The following is a 24,934-nucleotide window of genomic DNA, read 5'->3' on the forward strand; positions in this document are numbered from 1 at the left end:
TTTAAACCTTAACCTACTTATTTCCTTGGGAAGCTATGGCCTCCGGAACTGTGAATTGATCACCAATCAATCAGTGGGTCTGAGAAAACTCTTCTCTATTTATATAAATATATATACCAAAAGTTCCGATTGCCTACGTAAATGTCAGAAATAATTAAAAAATTGAGTTAAGAAATAGAATTATTTTGACAGAGCCATGGAACAATTTTGCGGTAACTTATTGTTGTAGATAAATGTCAAATTAAATGGCCATAAATTAGGTTACCCAAGAATTATAAACAAGTTTTGTTTTTCTTTTAATTTTTCTCGTTTTTAATATATGACAGCACTTCAAATCGAAGGGTCGACACAGTGAAATGACTACGACTACGTGCGGGTGGGCGCCCTGTGAGAAACTCTTCGAATTTTCCCCAAAAATATTTGCTAAAAGACGACAACGTCTAAATCTATTGGGACTCATGCCGTTGCGGTGTCTCTCAATTAGAGTAAATTTTCGGTTACACCATGCCCTTAGCATGCACATACATATATATGTATACATATTTTTATGTCCCAGTTCCCCTACCAAAGAAAATTTCCATGCCCTGGCGTCGGCACAGTCGGAAGATGATTTATGCCAGCCGCAAGCAAACATGGGTCCGACTGCGACTCCGAATCCGATGGAGTCGCATGGTGAACGCGTATAAGCGAGCATTATGCCTCAACTTATATGAACTAATTGCCGTACAAATGCAATGTTCCCGGAAATAATGGATTCCGCGCGTTATATGCAAATCTTGAATGCCATAAGTGTAATCAATTAATATATGTGCGCATCTCGTCCAGCCCTACCGCTCGCTCGCCTGCTCGCTCACTGGGCGGCAAGTGTGAACGAATGGCAGGCAGCTCATTAGCGGCGCTTGCAATTCCCCGAATCACTGAAATCGCAACGAGACGGAAATAGCAATAAATCAGACCCCGATTGTCACTTAACCTAATATCTCAACTCGATGTGTTGGCTCTCGACCAATCTCTGCCAATTTTATGGCCCTGTGCATGCTGGTATCTTCTTATCTGTCTCATTTATGATTTAAAGTTTTGGAAAGTTTAGTTAATCAATTGAAACATATAATAATTAGTTCTAGATAATGGCAAATTATAGGGACATATATAAGGATATAATTAATATATACCCAAAACTCGTTAATAATGAGTAAAAACCCGAAAAGTCTGCTCTAGTCGGAGATGATGATCAAGCCTATATATACTTGGGTGGCAGATGCTTCCTTCTGCCTGCTTCATACATTTGCACAACACAAACATACCCTTTTTACCCAAATTCAATGGATTCAGCGGATAAAAATTCATGATTTTATGCGACTCTTTTCGTCATCATAGACCTGACTGCCTCAATCTCCCCTTTCAGCTCCTACCATTGTTTGTTTTTATTTCATTTTAAAATGTTTTATTATGAATAATATATATATATACATATATGCATTTCAGTTAGATGTTTGTTTAATTGTCTGTTGCCCGCAGTTAGAAGTTGTTTGCATTCCAAGTTTAATTAAATTTCTAGCCTGCCATACGCAATCAGCGGCGCGAGAAGCATTCAGACTAGTTTCCAATGGATATTAGAATTCAGTTACAGTCTAGGCCTTGCATCGAGTATGCTGCACATTTTCAAGTACTCATTCTTCACATGTGGCATGCAAAACGTTTGATACCTCCTTCCATCGAAATATCTAGCATATATTCGAAAAGTAGGCGCTTATGAAATGTAACAAGTTTTGTATTAATTAAAAACATACCTTCCTCTGGCAATTCATATTTATGTTTTCTGTTATTTTTCAATTCATATATGTAAATATAGTGAATAGAACTATGCATACTCACTTGCACTCATACGAATATTCGAAACATGCACGTGGAATGAAGCGCGAGTTTGACCATTGTTTGCCGTCGGTTGGATTGGGTTTGCTTGTGCCTGTGCCTGTGCCTGTGCCTGGCCTGGTTAGCTGGGTGGGGCAAGCGGACCGCCCAATAGCGGACCATGCAACGTTTTGCCATTTCAGCTTGTAGCTGTTGTTGTTGTGCGTCCCTTTCATTCAGGCGGCCATGCATCCATCCATCCATCAACGTGTTTGACCTAGCCGGCAATTCGGTTTGACATGCGAGTAAATTGAATTTTCCTTGTTTCACATTTGTTTTGACTTGTTTTTCAGTTTTGTGTGTGTATTTTTTTTTTTCCTATTTGATTTTGGCTGTTGTTCGAATTACTTATTCAAATTAAAAATATTTTTTTATTTTTTTCGCTGCATATGGACAATGACTGGACACAAATGTAGCTGCTGTTTCAACCTTCAACTCTTTCCTCTATTTACATAGTACACACACTCACACCTGTGTATGTATATTATTTGAGTAAATGTTTCAGCATTTTAAAGTGTGTAGTAGTACGAACATGTTGGCAATGATCGTGTTAATTATAAACTTGCATACATCAGTTAGTTACAGCTTATGTTTAGACTAGAGAAATTCGTTGCTTTTTTATCCAATCAAACTCGATTTATGGTAACAGCAAATTGGTAATGCAAAGCTCAAATTGTTTGTCATATATATCATCTCCCTTTAAGATTATTCGCATAAAAATCCTTCCCTCAGATCTCTTAAAGCTTAGTCTCTACTTAAAATTCTTGTATACTTATAAGCTTGTGCGCAAAAATATGTAAGCAGATAATTCACTTAGAACAGAGTATTGCGCCGTCGCCTTTTGATATCTCTAATAGCTATAAAGACATTTGTGTGTGAAAAAGAGTTTTTATCTGCAACTGTGCTGGTATTTAATCTGCCATACCATCGCCATCGGATCTCGGATCTTGCTACCCAATTAATTCAACCTTTTTCACTTATATCCGCCTTTTCCGCTTTTGAGAAAGGCAGGGCAAGGGTGAAAGTAATTTTGTGGCGGGCGTCTTTTGATGAATGATATGGTGTCTTTCCTTGCCCTCGGATTCCCAGTGGGCCAGCGCTAAAACCTCAAAGGTAAAATTGTAGAAGTGACCATGAACTTTTCAACAGGTCGTCAAGAACAGCAATAAAACGTCTGACACCTTTGGCAAAGACACAGAGCAGCCGTATTATAATAAAACTTAACCCAAAGCAAATGTCATCGGCGGCAGTGGCGCCCGTTTCACCAAGTGTCTTCTAATTCTGTCCCCATGTAGAAACATCAAAACGAATAGAACTTGTTGGAATACCGCCTGGCACTGCTCTGCGTCGGCTGTTGTCATTAAATGGAGGTGACAATTCAATCAACAGCAGCCGCAGCAGCGATAACGACGGCTTCACTGTGAAATGACTGAATCCTTTTCAGAAATCAAATCAAATGTGTTTACGACCCCAATCTTGACGTCTTCACGTCGCCTCGGACCTCGCCTCGTTGGTGGCTTGGCTCAATTTTATGCCGTTGCGTAGCTATTAAATTTAATTAGAGCTCTGTGTTGTCGCTACCGCCATTGGCCGTCAGCGGCACATAAATGTCACCAAAATATTCTCTTGAAATCCATATGTACACATATATATATATATATATATATATATATATATATATATATATATGTATATCAAAAAGTGCCGCCTGCTGCGCACACTCTGCCAGAAGTACGACCGCGTGTCTCTTTATTTAGCTCCCTGCGGATATGTGACTTACTTAGTCTGTAGTTCACCAGGCCTCACTCGGAATTGCCGTCGCCACGTCATGAGTTGTTAAGAATATGGTTAGTTGACATGCGAAAGGATTGTTCCTCTGCCAGAGAGCATTGAATTTATGATCATGTGATATTTTGTAGGGTATGAGAGAACAGATCTACATACGTACATGTCGCAAATTATATCCCAATATCCTCCCCCTGCATTCTTTTAGTGGAAAATTGGAAAATTTGAGATAGGAAAACTTGAGTTTAGCATTATACGTAATCTATGCTGTTTATAAAGGTATCTTAAGTTAAATCTTAAAGCTAAATTTCATTCGAAACAAAGCTCTTAAAAGCCTTGAATACCACTCGAACCCGTGAGCACAGGCGAATAGACAGTTGCCCTGACTCAATATCAAAGTGAACTTGGTGATTTGATTAATGAATCTCTATCACGATCAAGACCTTAGATACGTGCTTTTCGATTGGAATAACATTGGGGCCACCACGCTGGCAGCAAAGCAAACTCTATCCACCTCTAACCATTTATTATGGCACCACCTCAAACGTGGTCGACAGCGGTAGCCTGCAGTCGACTAACCACAAATTCAATTTCAAAGACGCCGGAGATGCGCCTCCTCCTACAAGTTTGCACAGTTTCCCAATTCGGTTTTAATTATGAAAAATCGATGCACTGACAGCCAACATGAATTAGGGCGAAAGTTATTAAATACGGGGCGTGCCACCAACGAGTACTGCCCACTGCCAATAAGCGCAGTTTTTGTGTTTGTTTTGTTTTGTTTTTTTTTTTTTGCCATACTGGGAATGCGCTTTGAGCTCTCGGACTTGGCCAGGTTCTGTCTTCAAATTGACAAAAATTCGTCTGTGCTTTTTTGTCGCGTTTCCTTGCTGGCCAGCATATATTGGGTGGCGCTGTTGGCGCCAACGTTTTGCACGTTCCAGCGAATGGTTGGTCAGTGGGACGTCCACAAAATCCCTCCGTCCAGGCCAACTGAATGTCTTCACAATTATTGTCATTCACAATTACCTGCGCATGCTTTAAGTCCAACACGAAAGCAGCCCGGGATGCTGTTCAACTCGCCGAATTGTCGTATACCCTTTAAAAAATATATTCTCTTCAATATTGAATGTTATACATTTTGATCCCAGACTGAGTTCAATGGAATCAATGAAAAGCTGGTAAGTTCGGGCTCGAATTCATGTAATATTGTCTGTGCCGCAGAAAATAATAGATAGAACAATCACAAGAAATATTTTGGCTTGTGGTCATTTTCTATGCGGATTATAATAATTATAATCCATCTGTGGAGTTACAAGCTGGCTGACTAAGCTGTTATGGGAATAAGCACAGTTCGTATCTGAAGAAATACGAATGAAAGAAACTTAACTCCGTGACTTTGGCTTGGAATTTTCATTTCGATGTGGCCAGCGAAAAACGTGCAACAACAGTAGACACCCCCGCTCCGCACGGCTACGATCCGCCGTTCCTAACCGCTCCGTTCCGAGGAGGTTCTGTGTGCCAGGGTCTGTGGCCCGCCGCTTAAGTGTCAGCAAAAACGAAATTGAGCTTATCTGTAAATGCATCGACGGGAGCCTCGGCCAAGGACCAGTTCACCTCCACCTCCACCTCCTGTGCTGCAAGGCGACTCGATGCAATCGTGCAGTCGTCAAATTAGCGACGTTCGAAATACTTCCCAGATAACTACGAAAATCGTAAACAAAATAAAATGCTCAACTGGCCGAAGCCATTTCCTGTGCCGTAACTACCAACGAAACCCACCAACGATCTGTCAAGTCAAAGCAATATGGGCTTAAAGAGCTCGCTCACAAGACATGCTGTATCCTGACTACTCGAAAAGTACTCAAAGCAGAATATATTATATGGATTCTCTGCTTAAAATTTTTCTAAATAATTAATTGTTTGGAGAACGATGCGTTTGAAATATAAAGTCATATATCAAATAATACGAAGATGGGTTGAAAAACTCCCCCTGAGCAGCAAATACTCGAAAAGTACTCAATATATTGATTTTGTTATGAATATTCTTTTTTTCTTAACTAAATACTATACTTTACAAAAATTATTTGCTGGGTATTATGAAAATTTTAGTTTTATAAAACCCATAGGAGAATTAACAGAAAGACTAAGTTTAAAAAACTTAAGGTATTGGCCTAATTTACCCGCTGCAGGCATTAACTATAGGGCATTAAAGAAAATGCTGAGACGGCTAAGCCGACGCGACGGTTCACGATCCGATCCAGGAGCCATCGTAGTCGCCGTTCTGTGTGATTTATTCGCTACTCCAATTGAATTGTTTGGCGGACTGTGCAGGCGACCGGTGAGATCTGGATGGATGGCTGCTGAACTTCGCTTGAGTGACATTTCATGTGGCATGGAATGACGTGCATTTGCAGACGCCGCCAACCAAAAAAAAAAAAAAAAAGTAAAAAAGGAGAGAGACAATGGCAACAGCATCAGCGTCAGCGTCAAACTCATTGATGATGATCATCTTGCTGATCTGATCTGATGCCAATTCCCAAAACGACAAACTCAGGCGCCATGTTAACCACCAAGAAGTCACTGACTGACTAACTTACTGCCGCAGCCAACAGCCACACAATCCGCAGTATTCACACAATCGCCATTGACGATGATGGATTCATGATTGACTGGCGACTGGCCTCGCTTTTCTGGCCATTGTTAGTGGACAAAATTGATTACAATCAGTTTGCGAGACGGCGACGGCGACGGCGTTTGCATTTTATTGAACACGATCCTTTTGATACCCCCATTCGATCAGGATCTGGTCTGGAATTGATCTGGTCTCGATCTGACTTTATTTGGACAAGCAACTTGTCACATTTAATGGAATGCATTCTGATTGGATATGCAAGTGGTGTGTTTAAGAGTTTCACACACACACACACACCCATTGTGAATGAACTCCACTCCCCAAATGCACTCAATCAGATATTGTTGTTATTAATGCGTCTTCTTATTGGGTGTGTGTATCTGTGTGTGTGTGTGTGTGTAGCTATGCATGCAAAGCAATCAACACCGCACAACAACATATCGACCCCACTCAACGACTCGACGTTGCCTTTTGGACTTTAATTCGAGTGTATATTGATTAGGTTTCGCTTTTGGCGAATCCATGTTCCTGTCGGCCGCACTGCCACCGTTCTGTGTACCTAGCGCCAGCTACTGAAAACACAATGTCCTGCGTTCAGAGAGGAAAGGAGACCCACTGCAGCAGCAGCAGCACGGCGGAAATTTGTCAATATATGTGAATATATGTGTGTGTGTGGATCCAGTGGCTCAGCATCCCACCGTCGGGTCATAAATTCTGCAATACAAATATAAATAATATTTCTCATCCGACTCAATTGCCAGCGGCTGAGTTGGACTCGGTACCGGCAACGGCACCGACTACCCCACACATGGCTTTGGACACCTCGGCGTGCGGACAGCAAATACAAAAGGAGGTGTTGCCACGTTGTTATGAGTTTTTAAATCTGCCTAACCCCCCAGCCCTCAACATTTATTCGAATTTAATCGATTTTTTCAAATTGACTGCTCCTCCGATCGCCCCTCGTTTGTCTTGGTCACAATACGTGGCATCAACATTTGCTAAACGCCCACAGGCACGCCCATATTTGTTTTGCACAGTTTGCTTAAAATACCACGCATTTAGTAATTGTGGCTTGTGTTTTTTGTGCTTATCCTTAAAAAAAATGCGTTGGTAATTCCCTTTTATGCGGATTAAGAACACCAAGAATTTTAGTGTAAATATATATTAATAATGTAAAATACTCTTTGAACTGGCATGGGATAAATTAAGTATGGAGATAAAAAAAGTTGATGATTAAATTCTATAAGATCTGAGCCCGACTTATACAGCTCGACTCGGATCTGACGCTAAGCAAGTAAAAATAAAGCAATAGCTAGAATCCTCTCCTATCTTGAAATCCGCTTTAAAATGTAAAATTTTATGTATATACTAAAGTTAGAAATTAACAGCCTCGCAGAAGTTCTGCTTTTGAAAGTGTTGCAAGTGACATTTAAATGTGCAGTTTGACTTTTGTCTGGCAGGTGGTAAATACTCTTACTTTTGAGATATAGAATTCTGCCCCTAATTGTCCTTTAACATTTATAAAGATATTGTATACATTATTTATTTGTTTTGTCAAGAATCGGCCAGCAATTTTTGCTATAACATGACAGCTAGTGTGAACATAAAAGCTACGCTTTATCAAATGAATGCATAGCTTAGGTTGTACTTGAGTTAAATGCAGTACTCCCCAAAGGGAATCTCTAAATTGCAAACCACAAAAGCTCTTTTAGTTTAGTCAACTTTCAAGCACACACAACATCTAATTGCGCTGGCATTAAAGATTGTTTTCAAACTTAACTAAAATTTGACGAGAATTTATGCATAATTAATGAGGGAATCTGAACAGGTGCGCGTTGGGCGACAACCGTTTCTGTCAAACACGATGACAAAAGATTACATTTTGCAAGCTGCGGCTGCTGCCACCGCCAATCGACCCCAAGGATGTTAGGCAGACAGGCAGGCAGGCTGGCAACATGCTTAAAAATTAACATAAAACTTCTGATAATAGTTTTCCATACGATTTGTGTGATTGCCAGATGGAGCCCAAGCCAGCGTCCCACGCACTTTGGGCTACACTGCCTAAAAATCTGTGTAGCGATGCGGCTGGGACAGCGACATCATAAATTACGAAAATAAACTTTTGTGCAAAAGGGACGAATGTTGTGCCCTGGTGGCTGTTGGTGCCTGACCGGGTCGGACCGGGCCGGGACGACCAAATGCTACAAGTTGTGCCGTCTAAAAATGTATGTAAGATTCGCGCAGAGCCAAGGCATGGCCGGTACATATGCAGCCTGAGTGCATTTGCTTGTCAATAAAAAGGTTCCGGTCAAAAACAGCATAAACAAGAAAGCACGTCTATATTCGGCACGCCGAGAATCAAATACCCTTGTGGACATAAGGCTTACGATCCTGCTGATATGCGAGGAGAATTACGAAGCTCCCAGTTGATGAGCTTGATTCAGATATCTTTCTGTGGAGCTTGTTGAAAATTAAATCAAAATATTACGAGAAAACTTCCATGATACCTTTTTGATCGCTATGGACATATGTAGACCTTGGTAAATATCCAAGACTATAAAACTGAGGGACAACTTTGCATAGCTAAAGACATATGGATAATACGTATCGAGTCAGAGCTGTCTTCTTTCATGCGTTGCGCAGTCCATGGCAAAACTATTATAGCCTCAACAAGGGTATAAGAACAAACACCAAAAATGAGTGAGAAAAGTAAAAGACACAAAAAAAATCCAAGTATCAAAAAGGCAAATCCATCTAAAAGTATGCGAAAGATTTTGTTGCAACGCGCACTCTTGCTGCAAGTATCAAAAATTATTTGTGCAGGCAACATTTTGCAATCGCATATGCATTTCGTTGGATTTTGTAATTACTTGGGCCATGGCTTATCGAGAATTTTAATAATTAATTAGCAAAATTAAGAAACGATTATCCCAGCGCGAGTTAAACGCACGACTTGGTATACGAGAGCCAGCCAGGCACTGGCCAACCGCGAATGAGAATAACAAAATTCTGTTAGTCACGCATGCTAATCTTCGTGTTGTCGCAAAACTTGCAACCGTTGCAAACAGCAGCAGCAGCAGCCCCAACAACAACAACAACAAGAGGAACAACAAACTCGACGACAGTCCGCAACGGTGGTGGCCGCTCAACTTGGCCCTGAGAGCTGAGCTGAGCTGGGCTGTGTTGGCCCGCGATTTGGATACGAAACTGCATTGTTTGGGGCACGGTAGCGGGGGCGGGCAGGCAGCCAAAACAAATGATTATTGTGGGGGCCTATTTAAGGCTAATCGTGTTTGTCTGAGCGCATCTTGAGCCCAGGCACTCGTGTTGGTCTAGGGCATCGTGATGTTGTGTAATATCCTGAGCCTGAGCCACAGATTTATGGCTTATATGTTCTTCGTCTGGCGTATAGCCCAGTTTTTTGTTTTTGGTTCAATTAGTTTTGAGAGTGGCTCTAACCTCTGAACCAGCGCGCTGTCCAGTTGCCAAAATTAAGTGTACCATTAAATAAATATGGTGGCCATTATCGGATAAGCTTCTGGATCATTTACTTAAACATGTCACTTCACATTAATCTGGAGTCGGGGCAACAACAGTCAAACAGGTAGGCGACCAAGCCAGTCAGACAGTCAGCCAGCCAGCCGACCAACCATTCCACAGGCCACACACAGCGCTCCGTGCGGCTTCGTGTGGCTCCAGCTTCGCATGCGCAGTGGCTGGCTAGCTGGCTGGATGGCTGGCTGGTTGGGTTTTTGCTGAGTTGCTGGACTGCTACCACACAAAATCGAGATTATCATAAATAATATGGAGTAACAGTTCCACGCGCTTAGCGGCCTAGGATGCCCATTTGTTGCACGTACCGCGCCGTTGTGTTTCCCAGAAAGGATGAGGTCACACACAGTTAGCCAGTGGCACTCTGAGTGGTGCCATCATCTTGACTTAGCTGGGCAGGAAAGAGGGCCCAGTCAGTCTTAATGACGTCTAATTTGTCATCGTTGAGGAACTAATTTTTTAGCCTGCTGATATGGACCCAATAGAGCGCTACCTGTCTTGAACACGGCCACTATAAGATTTCTGCGTAAGTTACAAAACCTGCGACGACGACGACGACGACGACGACTACGACGACGACGACGACGACGATACTATCGTGGAAGATGGAGAGCTTGAGCTTGGGGACTCATGTGAGAAGTGGAATTTACATATAATTCCTGGAATAATATGTATTTAATGTATTCGTTAAAGGGAAACCTCAAACTGGAAACTAAACTGGCGATAAGATAAAGCTGTCTACGCTTAAAAAAAAAAATAAACAAAAACAAAATAAAATAAAAATAATAAAAAATTCGCTGTAAAATTGAAATAACTCTTTTTTAGGTTGCAAAAGACCTTTTTGGGTGTGGATATACCTTTTGGGCAGCTCCAACTTGATTTAGCAGCCACACCTGATGATCTCAGATCTTTCAACGAAATGAAATTAACTATTCATATGCCACTTGCGCGAGACCAGTTCATAAACTATAGAGCCCTATTAATGCTGTGCACAAAACAAGCCTCATTTGTCAAAGAATGAATTGGGAAATACTTGAAACATATTATAAGGGCTATCTTTGACTACTAAATAAACAAATCTAACTAGGCCATGTCGCAGATACAAATACAAATCATTTTGCTTAAGCATTTATAAAGTAGTCAGAGCGTTTCTTAGATGTCCTGAGATAAAAATAAAACTCTCTGCTTAGTCGCAGTTGACTGGGATGACTGGGATGATTTTACTCAAAACAGGCCAGTATTCAGCTTGCCGAAGATTCGAGCCCTGTAACAACTTATTTGTGTTTAAAATATTAAGCTAAATCAGCTTGGTTAACATGCAGTATAAGGAGTATGAAATATGGGAATATACATGAATAGCCACATGTAAGTCTTATCCGTCTCTTTACCTACTGCGCTGCTCTCAAAGACATACTCAACGACACGTCATGTAGGGCGTCATGCTTAGACACAGTCCTGCAGAATTTGCTGCAAGACATTTGACACGACAGGTCATTGAAACTGTCATGTAACTAGCTTAATTTGAGCTAAAATAATGTGAAAGAGGTTTATGACTATGTCAGCAAGGTGTCAGGGCATGCTTTTCATCAGCGCAGTGGGAAAATTATATGTAAAAAATAGAGAGATTAATCCCTGACTAGCATGTAAACAGCAATATCAGCAATTAAGCCTTGCCCGTCAGACTGTACTCTGTTTAAAAATACGATTCCTTAAAGCGAACAGAAATGATGGTCACATAAATTCAGTTTTCGGCCAATCGTCCTGATCTTTAGCTACTTCGGGACCGGCATCAATGAAGAGTGAAGCACGCCTTGAAAAGGAAAGAAAATAAAAATTGAAGGTGGAAATATCATGGAATTAAGGAGATCGCAAGTTGTGGCTTTAATGTTGCAAGACGCATGTCTTGCAACTTAACATATCCGGCGCCTAAGCCTATCATGTGCCTGGCTAGCGCCCGGTGCTGCCATTGATTGGCAGAAGGAGAGGGAGGTCAGAGGGAGGCCTGCATGTCTGGCGGCCGTATTAATAATTTTTCGCGAACGTTGCTTGATTTAGGGTGCATTTAAAGCGTGAACGACTGCATTAATAATTTCTTTTGCAATTTTATTGTGCATAAATTTCATTAATTTATAATTTTGTTTGATTTTTACTGCGACCAACAAGCCAGCAAAACCAACCCGCTGCTTCGCTCCAAAGGAGCATGTTGCGCCAATGTGTTTTGCTGCGCTTCTCGCATCGCTGACTGGGGGCATAAATTATTTGCCGTAGTTTTGGCAGGCGCCCGTTGACCGCGCGCTGCGTAGATTTTGCGATTGCGCACGAACTGAGCTGAGGGCTTATCCACACACTGTGAGCCGGCGTCGTCCTCTCGAACCAATCTCTGACCGCGCAGGCACAGCTCTCGTTGATGCTGCTCCGGCTGCTGCTGCTGCTGCTGCTGCTGCGGCTGCTGCTGTTGCCGCATGTTGCAGCTGTTGTTGTTGCTGGATTTGTATTTGTTGCTTTTGATGTTTAGGCTCCATGCTTCATTGAGAAACTTATGCGGTTGTCGCTGTTGGTTGTTGCTGTGTGTTGTTGCTGTTGCTTGTTGCTGGATGCTGGTTGTGGCCAATGCAGAGAGGTCCTGCAGCTGTGCCCGGCATGTCGCCTGCCAATGTCTTCAGTTTGTGCCCGCGCAGTTAATTATAAAAGCTTGGACATTTTCAGCTTCGGTTTGTTTTCATTTCCAGATGCAGATTACATTATGATTTATGCAAAATAGTAAATGCGTCTGATGGCAACATGCGCCAGCCGACAGCCGCCAACTTGTACTCCCTACCCCCACACACCCTACCCCCCACCTTCCCCTTCCCCTATTTGCATTGGCAACACTCCGCCGAGTTAGAAGACATCTCTAGCTGACCGATTGTGCATTGCAACGCCTACAAGCGTTATGCCAGCAAGTGCCAGCTGCCCCCTACCGCGGACCCTGTTATTCTAAGCCCCTAATTTCATTTATCGCCCCTTAAAGCCAATCATAAACCCTGCGCATGGCCAAACCGAGGGACCTCTTGCGGCGCTTTCCCTGACGCAAATTCGTCGCACGGCACCGGCAATAAATCAGCAGCGCCATGAAGAGACCTCGTAAAAGTGCTTAAATTAATCATCCCATACGTGTATTTGTTATTCAGCTCGTAAGATTTTACGATGCCCCTGACCGCGGGGCATCTATATAGGCGCAACAGGTTGCCACCGCAACCGCCACCGCCAACGCCGTGTTATGTTTTCTAAGCGCCAGTCACAGTCAACGTGGCAGTATGCAATATAACAATAACATAAGAAGTCAGTAAGATAGTAATAGTCAAGAGTTAACGACTGCAAGATACTCTGCACTACAAACTGGTGGCTGGCTATTAATTTGTAGAGAATGAATAGCCCTAGCAGACAGACAAGCATACAGGGTATAGCAGCAAGAACAACAACAGCCAGCGCAATAGCTATATATGAAATCGTAAACTCAACTGCGCAATATTCACAGGTATTTTGCATAACGAGAAATTCTTTGTCATCGGCACAGCCTCCAGAGCCCAAACCGTTTGCATTATCAAGTGTGGAACATGTTGAGATAGTGCACATGCACTATTGGCATTCTGTGGCATGCCATAGCGATGTTGCAGCACAGTGGTCAACTGTTTGGTTCTAAAACGTTCGTTGCTAAATTGCAAATGAAATTGCATCGTTATTACATGTTTCAGGGGCAGCGCAAATTAAATTCCATATGGAAAAGCAATCTTGCCCAGAGCCACACATGTATATTTATGTATTTATTTTACACACAGAGATCTCCACTGATGGCCACATTCTACGCAGTACGTGACAATGGGTACGGCACACTGTTTTTCACTGGACAGGACAAGATGTTTAACAGCCAGGCCCAGAAATTCTATCGCCCAGAGAGCCAGAGAGTGGGACAGAGAAAGAGAGAGAGAGCGAGCGGTTTTACAATCGCTTTTAAATTAGTTTAGTGGCATTTAAGTTAATCGCCTACAAGGGAGCTAAAATTGTCGAAGCCAAAGAGCTACCCTGGACTGAACGTCCACTCAAAATTGGGCGAACGTGATTCGATTTTCAAGAAGCTAAAGCCTTTGTGCTCTCCCTTAATGGGAGGCTACCCCGTACTGCCGGCTGTACAGATAGTATTCATTCGCACACATACCCATTCAATTACTTATGAGTGGGTTAAATGCAGCAGCAGCAGCAAATTGAGTTGTGCATCATACTAAGAAGGAATAAAAACAACAACAAAAAACGGTTACAGACGGCACGCCGAACATCAAATACCCTCGTAGAAATAGGTCTTACGGTTTTAAAGATATGCGTGGAGAATTGAGCAGCTTGTAATTGCTGAGTTTGCTGAGAAGAAGGCTTGAAACTCCGAATAGCTTTCCTGACAATAACTTATATTTTTATATATATGACTAGGTGGCCCGATCTGACAGATTCCAATATATATTCTGCTTGCAATAGAAACAGACAAACATGCATGGGCGTATCACCTAGGCTTTTAATACTGATCACGAATATATTCATACTTTTTAGAACCAGAATTCCCTCTCCTATGCATTACACACTAAATAACAAAATTATAAGACCCTCTAAAAAGTTATACCAAACGGAGATCCAAATAAAGCGGCGACTCGCAACGATGACAGGCAAGTCAAGGGCCATCGTGATATCATTTGAAAGAGCCGTGCATCTGTCCACCAGTTGGAGGAGAAGGTCTATGCATGTTGTATACTGTTTGCATAAATCTTACTGCCGCCTCCTCTGATAGCGATGCTTGTAATTAAATTGCGACACGGGCCAGCCAATGGCAGCTAATGGCGCCACAACATAGATCCCCAAGACAAACAACGAGCCCCCGCCACACACACACAGACACACACACACACACACATTCCCCCTTCCGTGCATGTGCAATTCATGACAGAGCGATGGGGACACGACCTGCGCCGCTGTCTCGGCAAGTACAGGGCACGTTTCTCAATGAAATTCCAGAGCGATCCCGAACGCTTCTGTGTGTTCCCGCGTTGTCTGGCCAGCCATCAAATATCAGCGTCTGAAAAAGCGATTCCCGGGCACAAGGGCGCCCGCAACTTGGGCGGCTTTGGGCAGCTACCGCGGCGGCGACGGCGACGGCGACGGCAACAACACGAACAGGGCGCACTGGCCGCAGTCGAAGTCGCTGTTGCAGTCGCAGTCGCTTCTGCCACCACAGCAGTTAATTAATTCTGCATGAAATTTAAGGTTTTTGTGACCAGCCGCCCAGCTAGTGCATATATGGCAAGTCATTGTCGTCGCTCAGCCGCAGCTCTGGCGGTTCTGCACGTACAGAGCTTTGTCCCACTGGCCGTATCTGTGCCGGTGGCACTGGCTTTGGTTGTGACTGCCTTCCAATGTGAACTAATCAACGGACAACAATCTACCAACTGGACCCGCACCTCATCAGCCTCCCAAATCAAGTCATTAAGCTCGCCGAGTGCCAAATGGAGCAAATAACGCTGCAACTAGGCCGAATGTGCGTCATGGGAGTTCACAGATGGCAGTGCAAAAAAATCTCTCAATTAGTCAGACAATTAAATCAGCAATCGATTCCAAATGAATCCTGATTTCATTCATTTATTTCATACGTCAAATATTTTCTTGATTCTTCTTCTTAGACGATCGATGCTTTACTTAATTGTTAATAAAAACGATAAAAGAGATGCTGAAAGCGATTCTTATTTATCCTGTCCTTCTTTCAATTATAACAGGGATCGCGCTTTGCGATTTTTATAATCTTAAGCAAGGCTTTCATCTGTTTTTTGATAAAGCGAAATGTATACACAATGGGGATATTTTACATCTTCTCCGAACACTTTCTTTCATAGTCCCATACATAGAACAATCGTTACTAATATATTATTATTAATTTCGTATATGTAGCTAAGTAGTAAGAACTTTTCTAGCTCTGAGCTTATATTTTAATAACCATAATTTTTTTTATGCTTTTTTTTTCAGTGCCCAGCAACGGTAGGCTATAAACTTAACGATAACGCTACCTAAAATATTTTTCTTTATTTCAGTCATTTATAGTATTCACATGTAAGTCCATTAACAAAGAGTTATAATAAAGTTGTGCAAATATCTTTGGATCAAATCAAACTTGGCTTAAGATTAAGAAATGTTTGATTATCTTTTCGATTAGCAACTCGTTTTAGTTTCATATATAATTTTGTATAGCTCTTACGGGCTGGACTCTGCTCGATCACCAATCAGTCAGTCAGTCAGTCAGGACAAACAGTTTTATGTATAGAATCATAGAAGATATCTAATATGGTGCATATGCATTTTTGGTTATTTTTTTACGCGATTTCCAACCTGGGCACATATTATATGCTTGTCTATTTTGTTTGTTAGACGTTTATATTCAAGCTGACCTTGTTAATTAAAGGTTTTCACACGAATCCATAACAAAACTGAATGCAATATATACAGTTTTAATGGTCATAATACGTTTTGCGACAGCTCATATAAATGCATGAACTGTTAAATGTCGCCGACGGCTTTTAAAGAAAAAGAATAGCACGAAAAAAAATAAGTAAAATACAATAATTTAGCTTAACAACTTAATAACAAAACAAAAACACGTCACCTCGATCAGCGATCACCTGTTGCTAAACTAGGGATCGGCGCTCGTCAGCCCCGAAGGCGACACCAGCTCTGACAGAGAACAACCCTCATCAGAAGGCAGGAGCTGAGGCAACGTGGGTTGCAAAAAGTGCAGCCACTGTTAAAGGATTCCACCTGTCCGCGAGTTTATCGATTGCCCCATTGACAAATGAGCCACTGTGAGCCGTTGTGAAACCAATTAAAGAATGGATCGCATAATGCAGATCCGCAGGAAGCATGCGGCCAGCAGCAGCATTTATCACAACTTATAGCCGACTTACGGGTGAGAACTAATTGGACCACGGGCTGATTAACGCGTAAAAGAAAGTGGAGAATTCTATAAATCATGATTGCAGTCGGATTATAAGCATCAAAGCATTGATCCAATACAGACTGCGAAGTGCGACTGCGACTGCGACTGCGACTAATTAGAGACCACTCCCCATGAAGCACGAGCACCTGCCTAAACTCTGGCCATCATTAATAATTCAGAGCCAGAGCTGTGGCGGCAAGCTGTGGTAGGGAGACTCGCTCGGCAAACTTATTCGGGCGAACGCATAATAACCACGATTAAAGCAAACAAGGCTCATTGTCGGTTAAATGACAAGTTTTGACAACTTGTGAAACGACAAGTGGTCACTGCCAATGGACAGCAGCAACAACAACAGCAGCGGAAGACATGCGAGCAAGCGCACACTTGGCCAGAAATGAATGGTCGAAGGGAGGGACTCTAACCAGCGACCCAGTTAAATTAATAATCCGCATAATTGGAGAACTTAACTCGCAAGGGAAATGGCCAAGGAGCATGGTGGCGACAAAAAGAGCGTTATTTGCTTTGCGCTTAATATATCATTTAGATTGTTTGCCAAAGATAGCCGCGTAGCGAGGACTTTTGCTGTCATTATTATTGTTTTTACTCTTGTTTTTTTTCTGTCTGTTCGTTTTATCAAGCTGTCCGATTATTATTGTTGTTTGGTTTCGATTCCATGTAGCATGGGGTGCGTACGCATTGCCAAGTTAACATGCTGCTCTGGAAATTAGCCGGTGTTTTTTTTTTTTCTTTTTCCTTTTTTTGATTAGGTCTGCGGAAGCATAATTTCTAATCAATTTAGTTAATCTGCACTTTAGATACTTGAACTTAGGCATAAAGAGAAAATAATTGCATCAGTTTCACATTCGTGTTTGGTGCGCTTGTTTTCATTATCCTGAGAACTAGCACACCTTTCGTCTACTACAGATATTCAATTGTCGTGTTCTATATTCTTAATTTACTCGATATTGTTATTGCGTGTGTAAACTTTACTCCTGGGAGCTGTACGTAAATTATTTGTTTTTTGTGTAACTTCGGTAATATTGTATTTTCGGTGATAAACTTAACATTTAAGAATAATTGCAAAGTAATGTCACAAAAATATTTAAAATTTTATAATACAGAATCCAGAGTATTTCGCTTTTTGGATACCTGTATACTACACATTTTTAAGGGTATGATTTTTGGTATTTGCGCACATTTCGAAAGTACATTTAAAGCCTTAAATTTTCATTAAGATCGGACTAAAAACTCGGAAGTTTATCAAAAAAACATTGTCAGTTATTTAGAAATAAAAAAGCAGCTTTTGGGATAATTTCATATTGAAGAATTCTGAATTCATGCATATCTAGATACCAGGCATTTTAAGTAGTATGTGGTTTGGTATTTAAGCACATTAAAATGCTAAATTCAGACTATAAAAACCGAAAATTATCACAGCATTAGCTTCCAGGAAGTTCAGCTTAGAGAAGATTTACGTTTGCACAACTTTATTGTAGCCCATATTATGTCGCCAATATAGAAACCTTTTAGATAATTATCTAACTGTCATCTAGCTAATATCACAAACCAAACATTGTATTTATGTTTGCGATAATAATCTCTTACAATTAAGATTAAATTAATCATGTACTTTTTCTTTTTATGAACCATCCGTTTGCTGTATGTCAACATGAATTGCTCAACTGTAATATCAGGGTGTAAGTATTGTGAATTTTTTGAATAGTTCCATTTTGGGTGATCCAAAAAAAAAAAAAAAATAACAAGCACAATTAAATTCTCATTACCGCAAGAATATGTACATTTTTTGGCTAGCTGCTGTCCTTGAAACTTTAATGAATAGTTAGACAGAGCGAACCGGGCCATGAAATTGTTGAGTGGACGGACTCGTGTAAGCGTGTTGTGATAAATGAATTTCTCAAACAATTGACACCCACTTAAATGTCTTTAAAAGTTCACTTCGGTCACTTTGACGATCTGCAGATCGGATCTGAAATGCGAGCGACCCGGACCGACAGCCTTAATTACAACCAGCAAAATACATGTTAAACATGACATTTTTTATGTGCCGGCGATCGATCAAAACGACAGCTTCTGGATAGCGACGCTCAATGTGCCAAAAGATTCCAGTTCCAGGTCCGCCAGGAGGCCTACTACTACAGGTCGACTCGATCTACAGGTCGACCAGGTCTACAGGTCTGCGTGGCAGCTCGTGTCTTATCAACGTAATATCGAATTTCGATCAAAACGCCTTCGAGCGACTTCTTGTTGCACTCGCACAGGCGCGCTCGACTTTTTGGCGCAAAACCGAACGTAACGATATGAACGGCAGCCACTGTTGCCAGCCCACATTCCAGCTCACATGACCCTCATTATCATAGTTGGCACCATTAGGGGAACATAATTTTTGCGCACTGACCAGTATCCTATATACGAGGACATTCACTGGACAGGACTGAACTTGAACTGGGCTCATGTGCATCTGCCAGTAATTGCCGTTGAGACTTGACAATGTATTATTAAATTGTTAAGGCGAAATGGCAGCTCTACTTGAGAGCTATATTTAGCAGTTAATAACAGCTAAAGCTTAACTAGTTGCATAATCTTGTTAACTATTTGCTGTTTGTCAGTTTGTGTTTTGCGCAAGGAATTCATTTTACAATTTATATCTAGTTAATTTTGATAAATTCATTTAATTTTCTGCCTTTTCTCTTTCATGTACCTATTCCGGAAAAATGCACACGTCCACCTCGCAGTATGTAAGTATGCCAAAAATCAGTTTCAAAAAAATATATTCTTGTAATTATTGTAATAAAAAACCTCGGCAAGGGTTTACAAATGGTTGTAGGGATTTTTCTCAGCGCTTTCCAAGTTGCATATCTGTAAAATATAAGGCTATAAGTTGTAGATAATTTATATATATTATAACAATATATTTTGGTATGAGAGTAGAAGAGTTGTTTAAGCTACTGAAAAATAAGGATTTAGGCCCGAGGAGAGGTTTCTTCTTTTTCTAGAAGCTCAGCGATATTTTCAGCTAGACAACGTCTGTACAAATATTAATTAAATCAAATTGATTTTCGGAATATTCAACATCCGATGATTGCACTGAAGATTAATGTTTATTTTCCTTCGTACTTACAAACATTCTGGTTATACTTAAAAATACAAAATTCAAGCAATAAGAATTTCCAATTTATGCAAACAAATAATATACAGTGCTTACTATAAGAATCAAAGCGATAATGGAGTATGAAAATAGTGCTGAGATTTGGCCACAGTTTGTACAGAGTGGAAGTTGGTGCAAGTGTTTGGCTGGTCTGTGAGTTGCAGATAATCATCGCAAATTGTTATCTTGGTTTTCAATCATCTATTGTCATGATCCAGATGAGCACATACCATCGCATTTTTACCATATCGGATTCCAGCTGTGACACCTTCACTACTGCTTTGCACTTTGGGACGAAACGAGTGACAAATATTTTGACCATCCTTTTATGATCGTGAGGCAGTATAAGAAGGACCATGGGCGCTGCAACTGGTTGTCTCACGACCTGGACATGGTAGTTGGTACACCAAGCTCCATACTCCTGGCATTCCTTCACAATGCGTTTGCAGCAGCAGCAGCAGCAGCAGCAGCTGGATTCCCTTCAACGATCGCCAACACTGTCGGATGCCTCCACGACTTGGTAGCCTGCTCTAGAGAGCAAATCGCTCTGTTTGTTTCTCGAAGGCAAATACAATGCCACAAACTGAACGAGACGCAAGAATTTATGGCATTTCACTGTCAGAGACGCAGAATTTCTGTCCCTTGCCACCATTAATGGAATGGACAATAAATTTAAACGTGCAGACGGACAACATGCCATATGTAAAGAGGCTGTAGTCAACCTGAGCCGAGAGCCAAGAGCCAAGAGCCGAGCCTGTGTGGAAGCGACATTCACGAAATGGCCAAAATCGCTTCTCTTCTTGGTTTGCGCGTGAGACGATTTGTAAATCCGTAGCCGATGTTTGCATTCTGTCATATGACAAAGCGATAATCAGCCTCATGACTTCACACCTCATTTGAATAATTATCGACAGCCTATTAATCACAGCACCGACTTTAGGTTCTTTGGGATGCTTCCTCTCCTAAACATCTGAATCAAAAGCCTGGACTTAGACTCGCAAAGTCCTTGTCGAATAGCCTTAAGCGTAACCTAACGTAGACCACAAACCAAATGCTACTAGGAAAAGCATTTTAACCAAATAAATAAGCATCACTAATCAAATTTTCTCGAAAATGAAATACTGTGTTTGCAGGTGTACTTTGAAGGCCTCTCTCTGTTAGATATGCCTATTGAAATAGAAAAATTATGATATGCTCACTTTTTCAACTATTATTAAATGTACTTAGTTTCTAAGCCAAGCTTATTCGACTAAAATAAATTTATATATGATAGTATAGGGTAAATATAGAGGAAAAAAAAAGTGTATCAGCGACACTTTAACTAAATAATACATATCGTAAATCGGCACACACATTGTTGATAAGATAGTCGGAGCTGTTGTTGTATGCGGCTTCTGTTGGTGAACATTTCTCCGCGAAATGCTAAGACAATGGATGAGATTAAATGCCAAGGAGTGCAGATTAAGATGCATCGACAGCAATAGTAGCTACATATGTATCTCAGCGTTCGCTGGGCAGTCCGTTTGGCCAGGCACCGGGGCTGACTGCATCTTTAACTGGGAGACACAAAACAAATTTCCCTTGAAAAGAATTACATACCGATCGGCAGCGGGAATTGGCTGAAACTCTATTTGTATCTGCCCCCGATTTCGTTGTTGCCCGCTGCTGCTGCCCCATGTGCCCCGTGTGCCCCATGTGCCCGATGCCGCAGCCTCTGTCTCAACTTGTTTGTCGCTGTTGCTGTTCAAAAAGTGACCGTCTTCATTGTCAACACATGGCTGTGGTACGTAGCATTGCTGTGGCAAACAATTCTATAGAAAATCATCGTGCACTCGCGGCGATCTTACAGTTCAGAGCCTTCAGAGCCTTATCTGAGCGGCCCGAATCGTTGCGCCTTACTAAATTATTATGTTAACATGAAAATAATTGAGGCAAGAGGCATTCGGCAGTGGCTGGCCAATTTATTTATATCGTATAATCTTCGGCCTGGAATCCTTGTTTTTCTCCAGCTTCCTTTTTTTTTTTGGTTTTTGTTTTTGTTTTTTTTTTTTTTTTTTTGGTGACCAGCGACAGCAATTGATGCTCGAACAAATAGTTTCAGAAGTGCGGCAGATTGCAACAGCGACGCCCTGCTGCTTGTTAGTCTTGTCTCCGAGCCAAAAGCTTATGAATATATACTTATAAAATAAACCATTGTACAGCTATCGATTAGTCAGTTAACTAATTAAAGGCTTTTATGTTTTCCAGACCGCCTTACACTGGGCTGCCAAGCATGGCAATGAGGATGTGGTCAAGTTAATTGCTGGCACCTATAAGGCGGATGTCAATGCCAAGACGGTAACGATTTGTAATTTGCAATAATCAACTAGAATTTGTAAATGTTTAAATTTGGCTTTTCCATTTCATGTTCATATCCATTTGCCAACTGTCGACATATTGGTCTCTAGCATGGGGTAAGTGTATTTTCTGTTTCTTGCATATATTGAAATACATTTAATAATATACGAAATCGGACTGATTGCCTTGTCACAATCACGCGAAAATCTGCGTCACATGTCACACAGCAAACACTTCTTTAACCCTTCACTTCTCTTCCCTTCCCATGGGGTGGGGGCACAGCCAGGCTGTGACAAATCGTGACGAGCAAATCCAATTGTGGCAACAACATGCCCAAACCTCGAGTCCTTTTCTACGGTTTTATGCATGCGAGTTTACACAATTTTAAATTGAACCGTGCCTTGTTTCAAACAAATTAAATTCTCTCAAATGTTTTTCAACTGTCATTCGCCAAAACAGAGACAAAGTGAATTGTCAATCACGACGGCGAATGTGTTACATTCAATTTGATATGAATTTCCAACCGATTTGATACGCATTTTTGCAAAAGATTCAAAGTTCTGCAGCTCAAATTTAAATCATATTTTATTCCATATTTGTCAACTGTTTGGTATGATTTTAAAGAGCAACAAAAAATAACGTTAAAACTAAGAGATACAGATTTTGTTGGGCCGAATTGGAAATATTTCCATTATCAATTTGAAAATTTATCCAATTTTAAGATATGAGTAAAGATCTATATACTCTTTTTATAGGGATATACACCGCTTCATTTGGCTACCCAATTCGGAAGGCAAAATATATACGAACTACTATGGAATGTTTACAGTACGTATTCCAATTATATTGATTCATGAACGAATGTATTGGATATTTCATCGAAATGGTCAAGATACATATGAGAATACATATCAGTCTTATGCTTCATGTGTAAATTGATTAAATTAACGAATCTCTTGCAAACTCCTTTAGAGGCCAATCGGGACATTATGGATTGGAGTGGAAATAAGCCATTGGACTACAGTCGCCAGCGGCCCAGTGTTTCGGCCTCAACGTGCAGTAGTGAGTATCAAAAGTATTTCCTCGGCACGGAGCTAAACAACAACTACCATCTGGGATACCAGCACATTGAGAGCCCGCTCTCGAGCGCTGGCAATGGGATCATGGGCGGCACACTCGGCAGCGCACTGACACGCGGCAAAAAGCGCTCTCAAATGCGTTATGCCACCGTTAGCAGTGGCTCAGGTGGGGGCACTGTGACTCGCACTCAATCCCTGATGACATCGGGTTCATATCGGCGCTACAAAAAGCCATCTGTCCAGTCTCTGTTGTTCAAAGAGTCGAATGAGGACAGCGACTCGGAGCCAACGCCGAGAAGCAAACGGGACACAAACGTGGCCACTGATCAGCCCGATGAGGACAAATTGGAAAAGCTAGAGGGCGAATCGCACGAGCCCAAGTTACGCAATGCCCCCACTCGACGCAAGGAGAGCTTTTTGCGTAAAACATTTCGGTCCGCTGCCGGTGCGAGCCGACCCCCAAAAGATGTTGTTACTAACCAAACTACCTAAACAATCCAAGCATGTGCCAATTAACCAGCTTATGTATTTACTATCTAACTAAACAAAGGGTAGCGAAAAACAACTGTATACGAATACGAATTTTCTTAATGGAATTCTTGAAATCTTTGAACTATTAACAACAAATCAAGAAAAAATACATACTTTATTATACACACAACTTGTTAAGCACATAATATTAACAAATTAATGCTATTCACTTGCCCAGTTATTTTTTGTACACCCTTTTTAAAAGAAAAAAATGTATCATAACCCCTTCAAACTATTAACCGAATTGCACCTGAAAACTTTTTTAAAAATTATACTTTTAAGCTCACATAAAATATGTTTATTGGATATCTGAGATATTATATAGCTATATATATATGAAAGCTTAAACATTACACACTGTTATTAGCATCAATGAAACTTTTATTAAAATAACAAAAAGAAATATATATAGAATACATTAAAACACTTAGCAAATGCTTTTAGTAAATGTTATATTAGTCTGATCTTAAGCAAAAACTGTCAAATAGTTAAACATATAGTAATCAAATTTGTTGTAGCTATTTAAACAAGCATACAAAAAATTTATTGAGGGTTTTTAACCCATCGTACACAATTCAAACTAGAAGTTAGCTGCCGATATAAATATGTGTGTATATAAAAGTGATTTCGTTATGCCGCACAACTAGATAAACTATAGCGTAACTGCTTAGATATTTCTACTAAGTTACACAAGTCTTAACAAATTTGAATACGCTTCGCCGGAGCTTGTTAATTGATTAACACTTTTGCTAGTTCTAGCAATAAACAAAGTAATCGATGTTTGCAACATACATATCCAGTATTTAATATTTAATAATACATCAATTAAGTTTTGTACTTAAACGGTATTAACAACTGCATGTCAGCAAGTTTACAAAACAAACATAAAAAAGAATAGAACATCTGCAGCAATTGATTTAATTGACATTAAATTCCGC

At 40.9% G+C, this 24,934-nt stretch overlaps 1 protein-coding gene and 1 non-coding gene across 2 annotated transcripts in view; one reads left to right on the forward strand and one right to left on the reverse strand.

Annotated features, from left to right (window-relative positions):
* The window catches only part of LOC116650716 (uncharacterized), a 32,479-nt gene extending 9,031 nt beyond the window's left edge, over nucleotides 1-23,448 (forward strand). The window contains exons 4-6 of the mRNA XM_032435175.2: nucleotides 15,920-19,639; nucleotides 22,297-23,214; nucleotides 23,359-23,448. Of these exons, the coding sequence (XP_032291066.1) occupies nucleotides 15,920-15,964 (45 nt within the window). The 3' untranslated portion in view covers nucleotides 15,965-19,639; nucleotides 22,297-23,214; nucleotides 23,359-23,448. The remainder of the gene's footprint in view (nucleotides 1-15,919; nucleotides 19,640-22,296; nucleotides 23,215-23,358) is intronic.
* On the reverse strand, nucleotides 1,446-2,410 carry LOC26531908 (uncharacterized). The gene is made up of 3 exons (XR_011416339.1): nucleotides 1,876-2,410; nucleotides 1,791-1,819; nucleotides 1,446-1,724 (listed from the first exon to the last, which is right to left on the reverse strand). It is a non-coding gene; the product is annotated as an uncharacterized protein (transcript).
* Nucleotides 23,449-24,934: the final 1,486 nt, after the last annotated feature.

The sequence above is a fragment of the Drosophila virilis genome, chromosome 3 (assembly GCF_030788295.1).
Source record: "Drosophila virilis strain 15010-1051.87 chromosome 3, Dvir_AGI_RSII-ME, whole genome shotgun sequence".
NCBI lineage: Eukaryota > Metazoa > Arthropoda > Insecta > Diptera > Drosophilidae > Drosophila > Drosophila virilis.